This window comes from Numenius arquata, chromosome 16 (assembly GCF_964106895.1).
Source record: "Numenius arquata chromosome 16, bNumArq3.hap1.1, whole genome shotgun sequence".
NCBI lineage: Eukaryota > Metazoa > Chordata > Aves > Charadriiformes > Scolopacidae > Numenius > Numenius arquata.
Genome location: NC_133591.1, coordinates 9,952,705 through 9,976,110, shown reverse-complemented (window position 1 = coordinate 9,976,110; position 23,406 = coordinate 9,952,705). Strand labels below are relative to the sequence as shown.

At 42.4% G+C, this 23,406-nt stretch overlaps 1 protein-coding gene across 1 annotated transcript in view; it reads right to left on the bottom strand.

The window, feature by feature from the left end:
- Window positions 1–23,406, bottom strand: part of FBRSL1 (fibrosin like 1) — a 541,510-nt gene that overhangs the window by 165,214 nt on the left and 352,890 nt on the right. Inside the window, exon 6 of the mRNA XM_074159755.1 lies at window positions 13,525–13,554. Within this exon, the coding sequence (XP_074015856.1) occupies window positions 13,525–13,554 (30 nt within the window). The remainder of the gene's footprint in view (window positions 1–13,524; window positions 13,555–23,406) is intronic.

The following is a 23,406-nucleotide window of genomic DNA, read 5'->3' as shown; positions in this document are numbered from 1 at the left end:
AATTAATTCAAGTCACTGCTGTTATTTTTAATGGAGAGCTCTGAAGCTCAGCTCACAAAGGGTAATGAGAAAATAATGTTTTAAACAACATCATCAGAGGAATTAGGCCATGGACTTGAACTACATTATCCGATTCTTGCCACAGAGTTATTTTGCCCCCAGAATGTTTGCTCTTTACAGGGGCACAATGAATGGGAATTCTGCCTAAGGTACAAGCCTGAGACACAGCCACAACTGAAGGTCACGGAACAGTGAGTTTCAGCCATCAGCCACAAGAAATGGTTGCTTGTGCTTCTACCCCCCAGACTCCAAACATGCTCCTAACACCAGTAGGTTTTGCCTGTTCGGGAACAAGTGAAAACTGAGGTCTCGTTTTAGCAGGGCAGTGGGGTGTATTTAACACACTGTCCCACAGCACTTCAGCATGTGTCTGAACTGATGCAGAGTAGACTTAGGTACATAATTAGACTTTTGCATTACTCATTCTGCTGAATAAGAATTCTGCTCTGAACAAGAGCGCTGCGTCAAGAGCTAAGTAACAACATCACCTTTTGCACCTCCATTCAATCCACTTTGTGTTGTTTATCTACATAGAAGAGTATTGATTTGAAAGGCACAGGGAAGGCAAAAAGGAGACAGGGCAGTGAGGGAGGAAAAAAGTTTGAAATTAACATCCAGAATGGGTCTAACGAACACTGGGGCTTACAGTCCTGTTTGAAATGTTATTTTGTTTGAAACAGCTATTATACAGAATATATTCACCATCTGAACAGCCAAGAATTGTAGTTGGAAACTGTAAGACTGCCCAGGCAAGAACTGTACTCCTGCATCCTTTACATCCACGGCAATGCAAACTGGCAGCACTGACAAATCAATTCAACACCAGCTATGCTGCAGACTTGCTAAGAAGACGGGATATAATAACTTTTGAAGTTAATAAGATGGCTTAAAAACATCCTTTTTTTGCCCTGGACCACATTAAAAGCAAACAGCGCAGATGGACTTGCACCTGCTTCCAGATGAAAGTGGCAGCTAGTGTGGTGCTATTCTTAATATGAATTAACTTCTAATACAGATCTGCTTTAGCTCTAATTGACTTTACAGTGCTACTAAAAATAACTATTTATCTAGCTGGCAGGCATGCTTCTCCCCTTCCCCATGTCTCAATATGGAGAGGGAACACTACAAGCACAGTTGGTGAACAACTGTCCGCTGCTGGTAGCAGAGCTGCTCATCACCGGGATTTGTCTCCTAAAAGTAATCTCTTTGGTGCAAAACCCACCCCCACAAATTTAGCTAGCTGGAGCCTATGTTGCCATTCCCACATGCTGCATGAAATGAACACGCTGCCACAGAAGTAAATTCAACTTCTCCCCAACAGCAGCCTGGTCCTGCAGCCCCACAAGCGCCACATAACCCACTCCTCGAGGGAGTGGCTGGCTCGGAGAGGGTATGCTTAAAGTGCTCCTCGTTTCTCATCCCAACGTGTAGCCGAGGTAGACAGTGTGAGATGGAGGCCCATGGTGGACACAGGGCAGCCTGTACAACTGCCGGTGGTACCCCATGCTGTGTCACGCAGGCCAAGATGCAGGAAGCCTTCTTCCACCTCCACTGGTGCAGGTCCCAGTTGCTACTTTCCGTGCTGGGATGAGCACATTCCTGCACCCCTCTCTGTGGACAGGCACTGTGAAGGGCAACTGCTGTCCTCCTCCCATATGCAGCCTATTTCCCATTTCCTTCCCAATTTTTCTGTATGTTGGATTTATTTTGACTTTTAAGTGAAAACAAGTTTTTACTCATCTGTTTAAGGCAACTCGCCCTTCCATCTGGTTTATAATGTACATCATCACCTATTGTCCTGCCGTGAGCCAATTTCTGAATGTTTGAGCTGTTGATGGCTGTTGGCGATGATGTATGAAGCAGAAACAAAGCCAGAGTTGCAAAGACTTCGAAAGGCTGAGGATAACCAAGAACATTGTTTTGACTAAACACAGACACAGACACCGAGAAGCTGTCACTTCTTCCAACCTTGCTCTCCCTCTCTGGAGCCAGCTTTTAATTTGTTGCAGTTGCACAAATTATCTCTGTGTGTTAAGAGTTCAAAGGAAACAGCCATCCAAAAAACATCTTGATACTCCACCACCTTAAAAGACACTTCTCCAATGAAGTTATAAAAACAGGCTCTAATGCCTTAGAAAGAACAAGACTTTCAATGTAATATGTAAAGCTTTATGACTTCTTAACAAAGCAAAACCAAAACATATTCCAGTTCAGCTAAAGGTAATTATTTTTTCAGGAATCATCTATCATCAGCAGAGACAGTTAGGGTATAGAAGGCAAACATCCAAGGGTTAGTTTTGGCTGAGACAGCAGACTCTGCCATCCAGACTCGCGTGGAGAGGGGTTAGAGCACAGAACTAAAGGAGAAGACCAGGAATTTGTGTCCCACACCACTTCTGATGGATTCACTGCAGGACTGCAGGTAAGTTGCATTTTCTCTGAGCCTCAGTTTCTTCAGTGGAACATGCTAATAATGATGTTTCTTCAATTTCCTAACAGATTTTGGATAAAACATGCTCACAAATAATTTCTGTGTTATTTGTGCTCCAGGACAGACCATGAAATGCTAGGTCTTCTCCTCCATGGGAGGACATGCTCTCTGCCTTATGGATCCTAAAATGTAACATTTGCAGTAAATATGAACTGCCACTAAATGCACACCATCGTAAGTACAACATTTGGTAGGTGTTGTGGGGAAGAACCACAGATTTGTCCTTGTAGGCAGCCTATCTCATGGAGAAAACCACCAACGAGAGACTGTGGGCTTACAGCCCAGAGGCCGGTGGCATAGCGCAAGCAATGCCGTCTGACAAAAACAGAGAGATGGGAAAAGGTAGCATGGTGCAGGATCTTGAAAAGTAGGACAAGAGACTCACATTTCACAAAAAAAGAGGGAGTAAAAATGCAAGGATGGGAGGGAGATGAAACCTTTTTGGTGGGATATAGGATATACAATGTCATTTTATGGGGACAAGCTTAAAAACTACGATACAAGAAATTGTACTTTCTTCAACTTCACCTTCTGCGGGTAGGGTGAGGTCATCTATAGATTTAAAGTGACTACAGTGACTCAGTAACCAGGATCTGAGTGTCTGTAATATACAGTGACATGTATAACACACACTGATAATTTCAGCCACCTTTGTGGCAATTAATAAAAAGAACAGACACTTTAAGATCTTTGTTGGTTATCAAAGGTTACTCTGCACTTTTATCCTCGCATGATACCCTTAACTTGGTTTATATATGAATGGGATCCCTTTCAATTTTAGGCTAATGTTCTTTTATATTTATAATATTCAGGATAGCTACACATGCTTGATTACCTTTAAAACACTTATCACGATTCCATTTAAAAATAAATGAATCCCATTTAAAAGTGACTTGTACCCATCTTCTAGTATTTATGGACAAGGACATATGGGGCTGATTTCTCTCATTATTAAGCAGCATGTCTGAGACTTAAATCATTTAAATTATTCATTGACAGCAATTGGGCTACTCATGCAAACTCCCACTTACATAAGGAGTCCCAGTGATAGGACCAGTCAAGTGGATGAAGATGGCTGAACAGATTTTGGGATGCACTCAGCATCCCCCAGATACTGCTAACTTTGATTATGGTGAGGAGTACTTTTGAAAATCTAGCCCCAATTTCACTGATAAATATAATTTAACTGGGACTTTCAACATGGTTATTCTGAATGACATTTCTTCAAAGGTTACCATGACCAAGGTTCTGAGTGGTGACCACTAGTAGCTGAGGGAATATGAGTGACTGTGCGTTGATTACCATAACAAACCCAAACCTGCTGCAGGACATTTCTAGAGCAATGAGTTATGTGGGACTTCCCTTTTCAGTGTGGGTTCAGGATGTTCCTGACAGTGGCCAGACACAAGTGGACATCTCCGCAGAACCTGGGTTATCAAAGCTTCCATGAAGAACAAAGCTGACGCTGAGCAAATAAAGAAAAGCATCTCCAAGCAGCAGAAACCACTCATCTCTAGTATTAATACCACTGTTCCAGCAACATCGACATCTGAGACAGGACATGGATAAATCAACTGCATTGCTGAGCTTGGACTGTAACAGTCCAAGTGACAAAGGCTGTAAACAATTAAAACTCTGCTATAAAGAGACTTTCCAGCCTATCACGGACTACTCTGCTCTCTGACCACCTCACCGGTGGAAGACCCTGAGCTCACTGTTAGTGTGTTTTCAATCAGCGGAGTCAGAGAGAGAAAACAGGAATCATCCTTCATGGAAAAAAAAGTTATGGTTATTCTTTGCAACATTTTACTTTTAATTAAAAAGACATGTTTCTTGTTCTCTTCAGAATGAGCCCAAGGAACATTTGTAATCATTTTCAGGTCACATTATATTGTACATATTGCTGCTGATTTCACAGCTATGTGGGCAAATTACTATTTCTCTGCGCAACTAAATCATTATCAAGGTAACAGCAGACAGTAAGTGTCACCAACACCTAGTGGTTACAATACATTTTAGGAAAACACAGTCTAGTTCTTGGAAGAAGAAACGTTCATATTTCAGCCAGATATCTCGTCCCTGCCCGGCCCCACCTCTCAGCATGTACCGGACTTTGTCCCTGTATGTGATCTTGATGGTAAAGATTTTGTTTTGTTTCTTTTTCCCCTAAGAAAGGCAAAAGGGTTAGTAGGTCTTTAAACTCTCAGTTCTTAAGGCTGTTAATATTTCACATTGCCAGCAGGGAAAGGAATTAAAACTGCCAGTAGCTACCCAGATAGATTTTAAAATCCCCTTCCCTCCCCCTTCTCTCTGCCTCCCTCAGCTTCAGAGGATATTTTCCCCGCAAATTGGTTTTAAATTAAGGAAGGTGATGAAGGCAATGTGCCGTCTCAGCATTTTCCCAGGTGCACTTAATCTAATTTCATTAAGGAGATCAGGACAGATGATCGCTACAGTCGAAACATTAAGTCTGTCCATTTTTGTATAAAAAACCATTAAGTCTGTCAAAGTGTCGGCGGGTGGGCTGTTTATTATTGGAGATGAAGGCGCGCTTTGCTTCCCCAATAAGCTGTCAGGAGTAGTAAACCACAAATTAAGTCAGCTGCTGCCAAAGATTTAGGCAAAGATCTCCAACTAATTTTGACACAGGTGTGGAAAAGGCCAAGGAAATAGAGGCCGCAAGTCGGTCTGTATGCTTTGGAAACCAAGTCTTTGGTGTGTGTTTGAGATATTTCAATCTGACCCATCAAAGAGTGGGAGACTGGGCATCAGTGGATATGATCAAGCAGAACTGCTGATGTTTCTGACGCTCCAGACACAGTGTTGATGGGAGCCGTGCACCACAGAACCCAAACGGCAGAGTTTTCCTTTGCTTTAACCTGCCCTCATCCTGCCAGGACTCATCGTCTTGTCTTACGCAGACAAGAACTCATAAAAGCTTCATTCAAGCCACTGCCCTGTTTTGAACTTATGCACAGCTTTGACTAATATGTAAAATCACACTCCTCAGATAATCATACAGATATCATACAAAATTAGAGGATACCCATCAAAATGCAGAAACTATGGAAGACTACACAAAAGCCAAGAAAGAACTGAAGCTTTCAGATTGAATTTTCAGGCACTACAAATTCAAATGTGAGCCATTTGCAAAGGAGAACACCTTAGTTCTCAAGAAAAATGCAGTTGAGTAGAACCTGGTATTAAAGATCATCAAGAAATGTTAGAAAGTATAAAATACTAACTGGAGTTACGCAATCTTTACACTACATGCAGAGAAATTAATGATCACTAATACAGAATCAGGAGTGATATTCTAGCCAGAGCATCGTAATGCGAGAGAACCGCTGTGTCTGCAGGTAACGTTATGTACTGCTTTGAGCATCACGGGTGGGCAGAGCAGAGGAAGGTTCATTTTCCCATCCCAGGTGCAGCAAGGAGAGAAACACAGCCTGCTCCACTGGCAGAGGCTTCTGCAGCACTGCAGGGATTAGGAGGGAGTGGAAGAGGCAGGAGGAAGCCAGCCTACACCATGAAAAACGACTGGCTCAACCCTGGGTAGACTCGGAGCTGAAGGCTCACAGGTGAATGAAAGACAAAGACTTTTCCTTGCTGCCTGGGAAGAACTGGTGGAGCCAGTGTGTCTGTACTGCAGCCAGCACTGGAACTAAGGGGTGACCCTTTGGGGAGCAGAGGGAGGATTATTCACAAACATTTATTTTAATCTCTTTAGCTCTGAGTTTTGTCTATTTAAAAAGTATCTCACTTTGCTTGTGGAAAGCTGGGACTCTACCTCTTAGGGACTCCTGCCACTGAGGGTTTACAGCGAAGGCTAGGCAGCACCTCACTGACCTTGCAGACAAAAGCACCAGTTGATACGCCGCTGATAAGTGAAAACAGCAGCTGATAAGTGTTAGGAGACTCACCTAGACAAAAGAATACCCATTTCAATCATGACGCTTTAGGTAAGGATGAATTCCCAAGCAAAGTCGGGCAGACATTACTTCTGGACTTTACTACTGATACAAATGTTATTGCTGCCTCTTATGTACCTGGAAAACTCCTGTAGTGAAACCTGGTTTGGATCTTACTGCAAATAGGACCCAGAAGCAAGAACTATTGGAAAGCTACAAAACCTGAAGTTGACTTTTTGGCCATCCTTGAGTTCTATCCTTTACGCCTGCATAGGGCACACAGTGCTGCAATACTATGCTCTTCTGTGATTATTTAACCTGGTAAAACAATTTTCAAATACAGTAATGACAAATTTTGCAAGCCAAATGAGGACCTGCAATTGCAGCTATTGGAGTATGCATCCTCCAAAATTCTCATCTTCTTGGTATCTTTATGGTTAATTAAATCATTCCATTTAATTAATTGAATTGCCTAACTCAATTGCCAATTCCTATCACCCGCCTACTATGTTATGTTCTATCTGATCAGCTTCCAAGGAGTTACTGCCATTGCACAGGTAGCCCTTTGGATTTATGGCTACATTATAATGGTTTTTCTTGATGTGGGCAGACAGCTGTACAAGATTACTGTCTTCCTTGTTGCCTCAGATCTTAAAAGTACCTTCACAAGGTCCCTGGCAAGATAAGAAAATGCTCATGGATGGGGAACTGGAGCAGGGAGACGTTAAACAATAGAGAAAGCTGAGAGCTAGGGACATGCCGACTGCCAGTGACAGAACTGGTATTATCCTGTTTTGCCCAGAGCTCTCCATAAGATCTCTTCAGTCCTTTTATGAGAGTTAATGATGGATTTTTGTCAGCAAACTAGAAGGCTCTTCTCATTGTTTGCTCTGAAGCTTTTTTTCCTACGTTTTCAAGAATGAATATGGACACCACAGACTGCGGTGACTCAGCTTGTCATATACAGACTAATGTACTTAAAATTTGAGTTTTTGTCTGTATAAAAGAAAAACACAAAATCTCAATAGGAGGGGAGAACATTGGTGCTGAAGCTTTGAATCTGTTTAATTTTTTCAGTTGCATTCTTGCACTACTTAAATACAAGGGTCAAGAAAGGCCATTATTACCAACACTTTTTACTTGAGCTGCAAATCCTGTTGTTGGGAAGGACAACTTGTAGGGCTCCTTTCCCTCTGGAAGGGCTTACAGGGTGTAACTCAATCGCCTTAAGTCTCAGTGGGAACCTTTGTGTCTGCTCCGTGCACATGGTGGGTAGAATGACAGTAGCCGAGGGCATGGCAAGGCTCTACCCCATCTGGCATTTCCCACAGAGCCACTGAGTGAACTGAGTATTGCAGTGGGCTTGCATGATGCTATTTTGCTGGTAAATCTGTTCATGGAGAATGTTTAAATAAAATAAATTCACTGAGTAGTGAATTCTTATCTTCCTGTACTAGAAACAACATCACGTTTGCCTGTTTATAGCATCCAAATCTTTCAAGGACTACAACTGTATTTTAAATTCAGTATTTTCATATTGTTTAAAAAGCAGATCTGTTTATAATAACAACATGCAGCTCATCTGTCAAACAGAGACTTTCTTCCATTAAGAGAACTAACCACCTTTACCCAGTTATTATTCTATGGGAGTCAGGTTTCTCACTGGTTTTCACTCTGCATCACTGAGTTTTAAGTCTGTAAGAATCAAACCTTAAAACAAACACTGATTCTGTGCACATATGTGCATGCACATGTGTATGTGCTACACTGCTGCATGCTGCTAAGCCTGCAACACGGCACAGGCACACGCTTCTGCGACTGCATTCAGCGTTGCTGTCCATAAGCAAGAGCATACTACAGTAAAAGGACCAGTTACACACTGTCTGAAAACCCAGCTGGGAAATAACTGGCAAATGGAGACTTCTCATTATTAGTCACAGCTGAAAACTGTCATAGATTGAAGTGTAATGCTAATAGAAGTGCAAATATTGCCATGTGAAAGCCCTCAGTTCAATGCCACATTTGATCTCTCCCTTCTGCTGCAACCAGTAAGAATTGGGATCGCTGGAAAAGTACCAGGTTTCATTTCTCATCTAATGATGGACAAAACCAATTTGGGGACCTTGGCATGGGTAGGCTTCAAAAATAGCAAATAACTGATTACCTGAACTGGGAACTAAACTTCGAGCCTCATGGAAACAACATATGTACCAGATAGAATGCATTTTTTCCCTTGCTAGATAAAATATGAGGAGAAGAGGGAAAGAAGCCTCCAGTAATAGTAGTATCAACAATAGCCCCCATGGACTTCAAATATGTGCCACTGACGGGTCCAGGGACTGAGGCTGATTCCAGCCCCACGAGACAACCCATTGCTGTTGCACAGGTGCATTAACAAATGAGGCCATGAGAGCAGGAGTGTAAAGATGACACAAAACACACAGAAATGTGGATTGATGTAGGGTCCTTGGGAACAAACACTGCACAGTTTGGCTTCCTCTCCCCCACTGAACTGCACCTCGACTTCCAAAGTCTTTTACAATCTCCTTCCCTAGAGTTAACCTTCCTTGACCACCAGCTCCCTGACACAGCTCTTCCCTCCCTGGGCTTTAACACCTACAAAACCAAAGCTGGACAACAACGAAGCTGCTGACATACTGAAAGTGTCGCTGCTAACACTGTGCCCCCATTTATCTGAGTCCCTTCACTGTCTCTAATCTCATCCTTAAACCACGAGCTGTTCTGCATCTCTGTGGCACGGAGCAGGATGGGAACCCAGCCCGTGGTGGAGCAATCGCAGCACTACCCTGTTGCTCCTCTCCCATGCATCAAGTGCTAAATTGCACCCGCTTGTGCGCTGCTGCACGCTCCTAGGCACCTACTGGGACTCAGAAATTAGCACAGCAAACAACAGCACGGCAAGGCTGAATTCACATTGCCGCAAGCAGGGCCTAATAAACTCACTGTGCTGTTGCAGAAAGTGGTGCGAAATCACCGTTTTAGAAACCTGACTTCAAAACTTTTTGCTTCCACCCTGGATACAGCTTTACCAGTCTCACAGGTTGCTTGCTATAGCTAAAACACAAACTACAGAACAAATATATGGTAAATACCGATTCAACTTAGAAATACAGTGTCATTTTTGTACATCTTACGTAGCACCACACTAAATGAAGGAATGCCTGATATGTAACCCCTGATTTGGAGAGCTCACTTACACTGCGGGGCCATGTAATTAAGCTGACAACCCACAATTTTGCACACAGCAGACAGAAGTCCAAGACTGAAAGAACATGAACACTGAATTACTTCGAAAGAAAGAAAAAGGCTTTTTTAAAAAATGCAATCTTGAACACTGTTATTAAAAAAATGAGAGCAACATTTTGGAGTAACGAGCAGAAATTACTCATTCCCTTGTTTTACACAAGTTGACTTTTGGCTTTCTGCAGAACACCATTTAACAGAGCACATTACCAAGCTGCTAGCCACTTTTCACAGTGATGCTAAAGCAGGTAAGAGACAATAAGTGGAACTGTTGATGGTTTATATTACTCTATTATGTTAATGTTCACTAAAGTATGCCATAAGCTCTCTCATTACATGTGTATAAACCAATTCTCTGTGGTGTTATTCCTGTGCTAAATGCTATAACTACATAAATCTTGAATTAATGGAGACTTTATAGTTCCTGAAAATGAAGGGTAATTGCTATCTGTTAATGCTGTTGTTGCTATTAAAGGAAGTATATATTTTCAGTAACAATGTTTATGGACCGTGAGCCTCACATCGCAGCTATGGCACAGTGCGGAGATAGTGTAACACGATTATCAGACTAACTCCCTTTCTCTCCCCCCTCCCTCACAAAAGCACAGTATCATTTCCACAGCTTCAACAAACTACCCTGCAATTCTCCTAACAGTTACCGAGTCCAAACCGATGTCCTTCAATGAACATACAGTAACAGAAACAGGATTTGCATTTCCATCTCTGGGAACACATGATTTGCTAAGCTTCTCGCTTGGTTAAATGGCTGGACAGCTCACTTTATTAGTTTGGGTATTTCGAACAGTTCTTCGAGAAAGCGTGCGGTGACAGAATGATAGGTGTGAGAAAGTATCATCCCACTGACTTCCTTTGAGATTTCAGCAGTGATGCAGAAGTGAAAGGCTATACTCGGCCAGAGACAGTTCTCAGAAAGTAGATAGGACGGACAAGTCCCCAGCCTGGAGCTCCTGTTCTCGGATTATTAAAAACAGCAGCGCGCTGTTTGGAAACACCCTCACAATCTGCTGTTAAACTGTACCTTGTGCTAAAGTAGTGGCTCCTCGATTCTGATATACTGTATGTATGACTGACTATGCTCAATTACTCTTCTCCCCTGGAGTCCTGCACAACACTGTACAAGGAAAAAACCAAAACCATCAAAAGTCTGTTTATATTTTTCAATGCAGTGAGGGTAAAGCCTTAATTTTACTCTAATGTCTATGTTTTAAAACATTAAGAGCTCAATAGCCCATATACCTATGAACTAAATATATAGTGGATAATTACTAGCATGGTACAGAGAGAGAAGTAGGAGGTGGAAAATTTCAGTTTTGCTTCTAGCTCTATCACTGACTCAGTTTGTACTTCTGCGTGAACTTCTTTTTTTGCCTGCGTTCCTTGTGAGTTATATACAGATGAGAGTGATCCGCTGTTTATGACTAACAAAAAGTGTTATGCAAATCAAAAGTACATTAGTAATTCCTGCCCTGCCCTTCATTAGTGTCAGTGTGCGTAGGTGTACCTAGAGAAAGCTGTTTCTTGCTGACCAAGCAGGAAAGCAGGATTGTTCTGTAGTGCTGTGAAATGAAGCCGACCCATCATGGAATTTGGGAAGCCTGATACCGGGCTAGATACTATGTCGAATGCTCCATCTGGATGCAATAGCCAGAGAACGCTATTAGAAGATACATTTTTCCAACACATGGAAGGGGGAAAAAACACTCTTCAGTGTAATCCCTCAGGACCTTCATGCCAATATTTTTATAGCGCCTCGTTGCATCAGCCAGGTTAGTTTTAGAGAAATACTGAATGTGTTTCCAGGGCAGTATGTCAGGTATCAACAGGGAGAGCCAGGCTGCCCTTATGTTTCCCAGCTGGAAGGCAATGTTGCATTCACATTATCCCCATGAAAGGTTTGAAGCCGCTTCACTTCAACCTTGGTGAGTTTACATGCATGTGCACACGTCTTTGCTGACAAGAAAAGCAACCCTACTTAATTCCAGAGACCTATTTAATAGAACCGATGTCATGTCTCATGTGTCTACAGATCAGGCAAGATAGAAAGATGATGATCTTGTGCTGCTCTCCTTATGAAGAAAAGAAATGTTATTATTAAGATGGAGTCACCTTAAGGAGAAGGTAGCTGGGAAATATGTGAGCCTAGAAGGTCAAATTACAGTTATAGATATGTAAAGAAATGCCATATTAATGGTAAGAACACTATAATAGCCTTTCATTTGCTGTAAAGGACAGTAAGTTACCAGCCAAACACAATGCAGCTTCCTCTGAAGGTAACCTCAGATCCCACATTCTGAAAGCTAATCAATGTTGTTCAGATTTCAATTTCTTCTCTACAAGGTGAAGTCAAACCTAATCTAACAAACGTCAGTCTCAGATGTAACGCCGCTAGCTGGGTCTACCAGTGTAATTTAGATAATCATTAATAGCATAGCTGTATAATAAAACTACATGTCACTTACAACTTCATCTGAGGTTTGACTGGCAGATCTTTAAACAGTTTTCTAAGTGATTGCTTTTACTTTCTTTGATTGGGCAGTCTAAGAAATGTTTTAACCCCGCGGTATCTAAGCTTTTAGGGAATAATATTTCACCCTCACCACCCCTGCCATCAGCTCTGCTGCTGTGTAACCTTGTAAGAAAGCGGCGGTTGTCATGGTTTCAGGGAGTGACTTAATACATATATACACATATAGAAAACAAAATACGTGCAGTATCTTTCATTCAACATGTATAATTTAAATGTTTTTCTTCGATCAAGCCTTCATCTCAAAACACGGCTTTTGCCAAACTCTGGGGATATTTGGTATCTGATGGGATTTTTAAAAGGAGAAGTTGAAGAAACCTTATTGCTTCCCAAGCGCTAACGATAGTTAAAAAAATGAAAAAGACTTAACTAGAAGAACATTTTAGTGTAGTCTCTTGAACTCATGGTAACCTCCGATGTATGGCTGCAGCCAAGTGTGCTGCCAAGGAGACGGGGCTGTCTGAAGTCAGCCTTGACTTTTGTAATGCTGATCCAGTAGAAACCTGTGTGCCACAGCTTCTCATGAATGAATGCAAGAGACTGGACAGCCAAAATATAATTAAAGTTTGATGAAGATCTAACCTGAGACTGCCAAGTTTGATCTGCCAGAAGAGAAGTCAGCAAGGGATACTCAAGTCTTTTGTGCATTTGATGCTCAAAAGCATGGTGCGACTGTTGCTATGTAGTGCGCCTTCTCTGTTTTCCTTGCAAAGGTGAAACAAGAAATCCCTACACGAAACGACACAACTACAACCTTCCAACAACCAACCTCCGTAACCAAAAGAAGGTCAGAAAAACCATTTCTCAGTGATAAATATGCATGCCACATGACAAAACCCTCCTTGACAGTTACCACACTGCCTTTGAGGGTAGTTACCAGTTGTCCCATCTTCTAAACTGATGACAAAATTGACATCTTCTGAGGTTACTATAAATAAAATGTAGGTTCCTGACAAGTTACTGGAGGCGACTTCCTCTGGAACAGCACTAATGCTGTGACTCAGGTATCACCAAATGCTCACATAATAATCAAGGCACACTATTATGTTAATGGGAGTTTCTTTTCTGTAAACAAAAACTAGTGAAGATCACAGAGTACCTGATCCAATGTTTTTTCATTCAATTACAGGTATTTTTAAATTTGACATAAAGACTGGAGGAAAAATACTATTTTCAAATTCATTCTTATTTTGTCTATGAGGGAATTTCCAAGCTAGTAAAGCGCATGAAAGAAGAAAATTCAGTCTTACCTTATCGTCAATATCACTCTCGCTGTCACACTGTGGATTAGAGAGAGAAAAAAAGATTTTGAGAAACACCTCTATGTATAGGGATCTTTTGCATCATCCTCTTAAATCTTTAGGATAGCTGTTTATGATGTTCTCAGTTCAATGAAACACACTTTTGATGTTTGCAGTAATGCCTTTTAGATTGCTAACATAAACCAGACAAAGCCAATTTCTCTCTTATGCAAAAATATGGTATACTCTGACTTGGATGGGGGAAAGCGAACTTTAAACAAAAAAGACAATCAGCGATGCACTATAATAACAACTGTAAGATGAACACCACAACAAAAAGCATGTCTTTTTATCATCCCAAATTGTGGAATATATAGTAACAGTTTTGCATTGCTTCACCTTGATAAGCACTTTGTCATCTAACAAGAAAACTGTGAAACTGGCAATCAATTTCTAATTTAATGAGTGGTACCAAGAATAGTAATTAAAATACATCATAAATTCTGGTACATTTTTTAGTTTGAATGAGATCACGATCCCAGGAGGAAGTGTTTACTTAAAGAGTTTTAGAGTACAATCTCTTACAGCCTCTGAAAATGAAATGCTCTATTTTCACAGCACAAATGATGGAAAGATAACTTGAGCACTGAACATTTCAGGACATGCACATCTTGTTGGCTGGAGCTGAGAAAGATTTACAGCCGGGAACAAAAATAAACCTCTTGGTGTCTGTTACACTGACAGAAAGTGGCCAGTGTGTTTTGTAGCTTTTGTGCCCGATGCAAATTTTCTCCTTCAGCCAGCAGCTGAGGGGGGTGGTCCGGGTGGGTTTCCCTAACTGGTGGCATCCTCTCGAGTTCACTTGTTCAACAAGAGGGGACTCTGCAAGCCAGCAGTGACAAGCTACAAATGTGGAAATGGTCCATGAGAATGCACACACTTCGGTGTCACGAATGTAGAGGAAGGAATAGAACTAATGATCTTTGGTCATTTTGTCCAGCTCCTGCTCCTCACGGAGCAGGGAGGGGAAGATCTTTCCTGTCACATCCTCTTATCCTGAAGTCACAAAGCAGAAATTTCAGCTGTGACATTCTTAGTTTTCTGCAGATTTTTGAGAGACTATTTGATCCCCTCTTCTTCTAATTGGCACATGAAATGATTGACCCCAAACACTTGAGGAACCTTTTACTCTTAAATTCTCTGAAACACACCGAAGAACCACGATACAGCGGAGGGGTCTCCCATGGTGATTCTGCAGTGAAGACTGCTCAGCTTCCCAACTGACTCCTTATTTCCATTTAACTGCAGTGGAAACACTTGCTTTAAGGCACCTGTTTTTCTATAGTCTTGACTATGCAGAACTCTTTCTTCTTTCAAAATCAAACTGTGTTACATCGCCCCACCTGACCCACAGCACTCTTTAGAAGGATGCATACAGATCTAATTGTATCTGTAACCATTCTGGGGAAAAAAAGAACCTGAATAAACTACAGGAATGCAGGACAATGCTCTGCAGGGGCCTGGGAGTGGTGGGTGGGCAAGTCCTTTGGGAAGAACCAGGGGTAATGCCAGCAGACTGCACTAAGCCCTGGCCAAATACTTTCTGCGTGGAAGGCAAGAACATCAGATAGCCACGCCTTTGGCAAATACCCTCCCGTAAGCCATTTGTGCATTTTTAGGGGGACTTTTATTCCATCATTAAGCTTTATGAAAATTATTATTGGAAACACAGTTTCTGTTTTTTCACAAACCAGGCATTCAGATCAACAGTAAAATCAGTCCTGATAAATCATCATCATCAGCAGCCATTTGCTGACTCTCCCAAACCCATGCCACTTAACCACAAACTATTAGAAGTCTCTGCTCTGGGCATGGAATGGGACTAATTGTCCACCACCACCGAGACACTCTGAAACATGTTTGCTGGGCAAAGGCTGCCCCAGTACCTGCTGCATTTGTGCTTGCTCAAGATAGTGCTAATTCACGCTGACAAAGCAACACATTCATCAAAAACGAGGTGGGGGGGGTGGGAGAAGATGCAGTCACAGCAGAATGCTTGTTATTATTTACATGCTCTTGAGAAACACCGCTGACTCAAGGGAAGCCTTTCACCTCCACCCGGGGGGCTGAAATCAACTCAGAATGCTACGGGGACCGTGCATTCCCCCAAATTACCTGCATAATTGAGTGGGTCAAGAAGACCAAGTTATTTTACCCTTTAAACCTGGTCTACATAAAGTATCCTAAGTTACCATTTTAATCATTGGGCTTATTCAGCCATGTACACTCATATTTTAGAGGCAGAATATTTTGATGATGTGATTCAACCTGCACAGCTCAGACTAAAGCATGTTATAACAGAATTACACCTATCACAAAAACGGCATAAAAATTAGTTAGTACACTCAACCCTGTGTTGCTTAAAATTTGATGCTTAGGCAACAGCAATACAAATTTTAATTCTTACGGGGACTTAAGGAATGACACACTGAAGTAATAAAAAAAATCAAATAAATTAAACTCAGAAATATATTGACTAGAAAACATTCAGAATTATCATTGAAACTCAGATGCTTTCGCCTATGAGCCCTAGTTTAATAAAACCACAGTACTGTAAACCTTAATAAATTTAGCTTAAAAATATTTGAGAGCAGATGTAAACAGTTTTGGGGAACTTTAGTAACCATTATTATTCAAACACAACGTCGTATTTTAGTCTTGCTCTCTGCTTTTGTCACAGAACTTGTCTTCCTATTTTTTTACTGCATTATGGTATTTTAAAAAAAGACGACAGGCTTTTTTCTTGTTGAAAAGAGATATGACCTCAAAAATTTGTATGCCTATAATGAGTATGAAAACCTATTACAGATGGCTTGCATTACTAAAAGGTGCAGAGTTGCTTTATTTAGATGCGTAATTTTGCTTTGTACCAATATGCAACTTTGTCTCATGAAGATAAGTGAAAGTTGCAAAAAGCCAGTGAACCATCAAATCCACAAGCTAAATTTTATAAACAGACATATGAATGAAGCAAACATCTGCTCTCTGAGGATACATTCTTCCCCATTCAGGATCTGTAAATACTCCACAATTAATTGTTTTTAAAGTGGAAAGGACAGCAAAGAATTTTGTTTAATTTTAGCTTACATCTTCCTTACTTTAATCATGACCACACCAGTCTTGCAGTCTAAGAAGCCAGTGGGGCTGTGGATGCACACCCAGAGGTGAACATGGTTCTGTTCACACACGGAACCCACCGTGTGACTGCAAGACGAGTGCTTTAAAAACTGCATTTCTGACACCAAGTTGCATAATATCTTGTTTCCCTTATGAAATAACTGTTCTCTCCCACCTCTCCCAGCCGCGTAGGACTTGCTCACGGACACAAACTGTCCCTGTATCGATTCCTAGTGCATGACTTTTAAACCACCAAAATACCACATGTTAATCCACGTGATAATGAAGTCCCAAACTGACCCAGAGCTACTGAGCAGTCTAGATGACTAGAGATTGTGGGGGAAGAATTAAAAAAATTCTTCCCTTTATTTATAAAATTTGGACTTCTGCTCAACATACAGCATCCTGGAAAACGGAGAGCTTGAGACTCATGGCTACCAACCCACATTCATCTCCCACCGACTCCTGAATAAAATACAGCCAGCTTTAGTGAAAAAAAACCCAAGTTTCAAAATGCACTTAGGTTTTCTTCTTTTTTTTTTTTTTTTTTTTTTTAAGAAACAGGCTCCCACATTCACATTGAGAAACAGGAACCCGCAGGCTGCTGAACACGCAATGGCACTGAAAAAAATGACAACAGCAAAACCAAACCTGCCCAGACAGATCTGCGAAAAACCAGAACCACTGTCGACCCCTTCCTTTTGGGGGTGTGTGTGTTAAAAAACACAATTTCAATGGGCTGGTTCAGTTTCTGTGGTAACAGTCTCTGGCCTCCCCAAACCCGCTCTTCTCCAGCCTCTCGCCTCCGGCCCTGCAGAGCCCTGGGTTGACAGAGAGAAGCCGAGGCTGGTGCGTTTCGTTGCTGGGATGGTTAAATGAATAATGAAGTCATAGGAGAAACTTTGGTTTGACCCAGAGGATTTTCTGTGTCTTAAAAGACAACTTATTCTGGCCTGGTGAGGAGGAGGCCGGCGGCGAGCCCTAGGAAGGCCGTGCAGACCAAGGCCTCCCAGCTCCTCTGCTCACCTCCCACGCAGCTGTTGTGGAGGGACAAAAGCCCTTGTCAAAACAAAAAAGTTAAAGAAAATGTGGAGAATAGCAACTGTTGACAGCTACGGGGGCTCATTCAAAGACAAAAGCTTCAATCACCTGGATTTTTCTAAAGGCCTGTTAACACTCCTGGTCTATAAGCGAAACTGTAAACAGCCATTGTGCTGGGTTCATAAAGGCTCCTAAAAGGATTATTCACCGAGTTGTGCCAATTGCCTCTCAATTCCATCAAGAATGTTTGCAAAGCTGACCCCTAATTGTGCAGTTTTTTGGAAACAATTTCTTGCAGTGACAGATTCCACTCAGAAAAAACCCTCCCGTGAGGTAAAGTTTGGCAGAAACACCACATAATTCAGGTAGAACGGGCTCAGTGCACCATAAAAAGTCCTCGACCCTCCCCTCCTCCCGCTTCTGCCCCACAGAGGAGGATGGTGCCATGTTGGCAGATGTGAGCCCTCCACCCACGATGAGACAGCGCCACAGCGATCACCGAACTGGCCATGGAGGAAGGTCCAGGCTCCGGATGAAGCAGGGTGTGAAGCAGTGAGAAAAACTGGTGCTTTCCTAATCCCCACCTAAGCACTGCACTAACTCCACCACCCCTCCATCCCATCTGTTCCGCTGCTGCACCTAAAAGACCTGAGGAATCAGACAGAGCTCCCATATGTGTAGAGCAAGCCCTGTGAATTCTTTTTTTTTTTGATAGCTGAGGTGGAAATTCACGTTTCAAGATGCCCCTCCATAGTGCCTTTCCCACCAGGCAAGGAGTCACGAAGCATTCCAGCTCTTGCTTGTACAAATCATCTCAACAGGGGAGAGAGATGGACTTGTGGCTACTGTAAAACACAGGCAATGGCATATTTGGAGAAGGGACTTCTCTGACCACAGACAGGTAGATGCCACCAGCAACATACCTGCCTGCACTGAACTGGAAATAAACCTCTAATTCCTCCCTTATCCCAACAAGCTAAGGTTAAAATGGCAAATAGGAGCATTACCCTCTGTGGTTCACGTGATATGCAAGCATAAATCCGCCCACTCCACATAACAGCAATGGATACTGCAGAGGTTTGCATCAGTGCAGATAAAGCCAGATCTCCACTACAAAGGTTTTCTGGTGGACCTCGAGTCAGAGGTGTTCAGTGGTGTCATTGCTGGCTCTCCCACAGCATTCAGGCAATTAGCATGGCTGCAGAGTGTTTGAGCTGTGGAAGTTTAGGTTTTTGGAGTGCAGAAGGGGAGCAGGCCTGGAATGAGCTATACACAGATTTTTCCAAAAAAGCAGCATCCACAGAAGAAGCATGTAGGCTCTGTGCTCCAGGACACCTCCACTGGCACTGCCTCCTTGCAAAGTCCAAGTGGCAGGATCCATATTAAAATTGTTTGTACTGTGATTCTGGATGTTTTCTGGTGAGTTTAAGAACCATGAAAACATCCTTTGACTCTTTGCTTATCCCCAACATTTTAACTTCCAGATCACCCAGTTTCTCTTCACATAATAAAAGCCCTACATTGATTAACATGAAATCAGATTCTCACATAAACTGTCTCATGCCAGGAACAAGAGCTCCGCGAAACGAAAACAAAAACAACCCAAATCTTGCAAGACTGCAACAAGATTGGCAACACTTGAGTGTTACATCATCCCTTAGGTGCAGAGAAACACTGTTATCTGAAATGGGGCCCACATCCTCCAAGCTTTAGAGAATCGCAGAGAAGTCACCTCAGCTTATTCACATGAACACAGTATCCCCCATTCCACCCAAACCCCGAGGGTTACCATCCAGGTTGCACCTACACAGTCTCAAGGCTGCAGGGCCCTGTTGTGCCAGCAGTACACAGCACAGAAGTTACAGGTTCCTGCCCAAACAGCTGACAGAAAGGCTTGTTTTCCTTTGCACACACACATACCTACAGATATTATTTATATTATGATTAAGCAGACAGTGATAGACATCTAAGCTGGTCGTGTGAAAAAACAGATCCCAGCCCGGAGGGATATGTAATCTAACCAGTCTCCCTGCAACTAAAACTGTGTGGGGAAGCATAAGGCCAAAAGAAGAGGAGGGCAAAATATTAAATATACAGGCTATAATATTACAATGCAAGCTGGCAGGCTAGAATATATATGTAAAAAAGTTGCATAAAATATACGAACAGCATAGATACCTATGGAGCTTGTACACCCCCTCAGACGCTCCCAGAGGATGGCCACAGTACTGCTATCTTATTATTTCCAACCATATGTAGTTACTGAATTTTCGTTTAATAGCAAGGCTCAGGGAAGCATTAGGCTTAAATCCTGGGTTGTTACTGTTTCTTTTAAAGAAAGAAGGAAAATCAAGCCTATTTTTCAGAGCCCTCCCCCTCGCCCTGTCCTCTGAGCTGAGCTCCCGGGCGCTGCTCACAGCAGCAGCAGCGCGTATGGATGCGCGCTTGTGAGTGCAGGGGGAGGGTGTTGTTTCCTATTAAATCTGGCATCGGATTCATGTCTGCAGGGGCTTGCTTAAGATGATAGGAAGAGAGAATTTTATCATGAGCCAGACTGACAGAAAAGCCTGCTAATGGGACTTGAGGCATACACAGGAAAGAAAGTGCCAAAACATTAAGCTACCGCCAAGTGTCAGAGGGCCACTGATTTATTGCAGCAATTTTGCCACTGTGTCCTTTATAAGGTCCCACAAGTCCTTCCTCCTGGCAAGAAGCTGTGAGCTGCTGCAGCTCGGGGAGAAGTTTAGATCCAGAGCGCAGAAAGTGTCCAAGCGAAAGGCGGGGGCCGGGGGGAGGACGGAAATCGAATGTTGACTTGAACTTGCCCCAGGCAGCAGAGTCCTCTTAGCTCCACTGCCTCCCTGACAGCTTGATGAAATGAGTCAGGGCCTCCCTATGGCTAGACCAGCTCCGGCTTCCAAGTGCCGGGGTAGAGCTGTAAGAAACAGATTGAGCCTCAGGGCAGCAATTTTTTTTTTTTTCTTCTTTTTTTCCCCTTTCTCTCCTCAGCATTTGGCTGGGGGAAGGGGGAGGTTATGAGCACTACAGATGTATAGGCTGAGCCTTTGTCTGCGGAGGGGGAGGGCGAGGGGGAGAGAGAAGAACAGCAAGAGAGTATTAGCTATGGCAGCCGAGAATAGCCCTGAGCGCTATAACTAATTTTGAGGGGCAGTGATGCATTGTACGGGCTCTGTGCTGTTTGGTCTGAGGGGGCCCCTGTTGTGAAGCAGCAATCAAGAGGACATTTTGTTAAGTGACCAACAGCTGTCATCTGCAAGCCCAGAGTAGGGAAGGAGGGAGCAAGGGGGAGAGAAAAAAGAAAAAAAAAAAAAAAAAGAGCATTTGTCCCTTGGAGGCAGAGCACATTAATCCACCAATCTGCCACAGCTTTAACTCTAAAAGTGCTCGGTGCCGCTGAAGAGCTGGATTCCACTCCATCAGCCACCCAGAGAGATGGTACCTCTCACCCTGCTTCAGCCTGCCAGACACAGGGAGCTTCCCTACCTCTGCGGGTCGAGGAACTGACGCTAAAAATACTGTTTAAGTCTCTTTTCATTCCATAAAATTGAGTTGATCTGCTGCAGCTTAGGGTCAATCCCTCAAGGACTGTTTTTTTCCCCCCTTCCCTTTTCCTTAGCACTCATAAATTAATCAGGAAGACCCTGACTAAGTCATTTCATGCTGTACAACATAAAAGAAAGTCCCCTGATGATCCATGCGAGGATCTATTAAAAGCGGGAGGAGGGAGGGAGGGAGGAAGGGCTAGGGAAGAGGGAGAAAAGAGAAGGGGGGAAGGAAAAAATCTCAACCTTTTTGATATTTTAGGATAAAAGCTGGAGGACTTTGTTACAAATTCTACCCAACATCAAAACACCTTAAATAATTCAAAGAACATGTTAAAGGGAAGAAACTGAATGTTGCTCTGATGTTCAGTTGATGCAACACAGAATATTACCCAAAACAGCACAGCCTGTTAAGGGAGACAGCAGCCTTGAGCATTTCAGTTCTTTAGAAAAATGTCAGAACCTGTAAAAATCATAATTTCCAGCAACTTTTTTTTTTTTTTTTTTTTTGCATGATATAAACTCAGCGAGACTGAAATGTAGGTTTCTGACAAGCTGTTAACAAGACAACTTTAGAAATCTGTCTGGAGCTCTCAGGGAGATGGGCTGCCATTTCACTGCTTCGAAGAAGTTCATGACATGACAAGCAAAAATCAGGGAACAGAGACCTAAAAACCACGGTGTAATTTTCATTTGCTTCTGTCGTGAAAGAATTCAAGCAGAAATATTAGAAGGCTGCACAACTAAAAAAGCCAGCAACTGGAAAATCATTGCTGTGGTTTGACAAGCACATCTTTTATGCTGAAAATGGTTCCTTTATTATTACACCTATATACAGAAAAGCATTTTTGAAAAAAAAAAGAAGAGAGAATCACAAATTATTACAAAGTAAGATCTACAGCTGCCTACTTTCAAGCCAAGTCTAAAAATGACCTAGTTCATGGGAGAGAGTCACCAACCCACCTTGAAAAAGCTGTAAGAGCCATCAGATTTCTCTTGTTTTCCCACATCCCTGCCCTTCCTCCCCCCACCAGGAAAGGTAGAAATATCTTTCCATAATGCAATCTTTTACTGCAGCCTACACAGATGAATGTTGCTACATAAGCGTTTAATAAAGACACATTCATTAAAAATAGAAAAGTCAGCATCCAATGCCATCTATGCAGCAATGCTTGTACCACATACTCCAGAGAGGCTTTCTGGCTGGTTTACCATACTACACCTCCTACTTTAGGCCTTAATATACCAATATAATGTTTTTCCATAATTGCTGGATGACTTAACAATGTCTTTTCCAGAATCAATGTCTTCTACTCCATGGTTAGAAAAAAAACGGATCAATAGATCAATTGATTGATCGATTGATCAATCTATCCATCTATCTCCACACAATATATCTCTTTCCACATACAATCTCTCTCTCTCCCTATTTGGACTCATTCTAAATGTTTAATGGTAGGTTGATAGAGATGCCTTGAAGTCAATTTACTGATTGTGATTGACTCATTATATCCACGGTTGCAGAATCTTGGTACCCTTGGGACGGATGCTTTGGGAAACCCAAAGTCAGCCAGCTGCATACATACAACCTTATGCTTAATTTCTGCCCATATTTGCCAAGAGAGAGATCGGGCAACACAGAAGGCCATTTTCACTTGTAACACTTGTGATTATACCAAGGGGTAATGTGAATTACAGACCAAATTTAGCCCAGCATTTGCAAGGACCACACAAATAACGAACTGAAGCTTTTTCAGCTCTTTCCTATTTCAACTCATTTCCACACAGCTCCGGTGGTGCGATCCTACAGCCATGCTTGGGTAATTGAAAGGACAGTGCACGTAAAGTTGAATGGCTGACACTGCATTTCACCAATTTACGAAATGAAGGAGACTCTGACAAGAAAAGAGATGCAGTTTGCTTCTCCTCTGAAGTGCTCACAAGTTCTTTTCATTCTCCCCTCGTTTGGGCATTGTGTCACCCGTCACTCATTTTCTTTTCATTAGGCAGACACTCTTGGGGACAGCACAGCTTCACTGTTGTATATGGGTTTTCGTTAAGGAACCAGAGAAACATCCATTACTTTCTTATTCTACAGTTTTAAGCTATG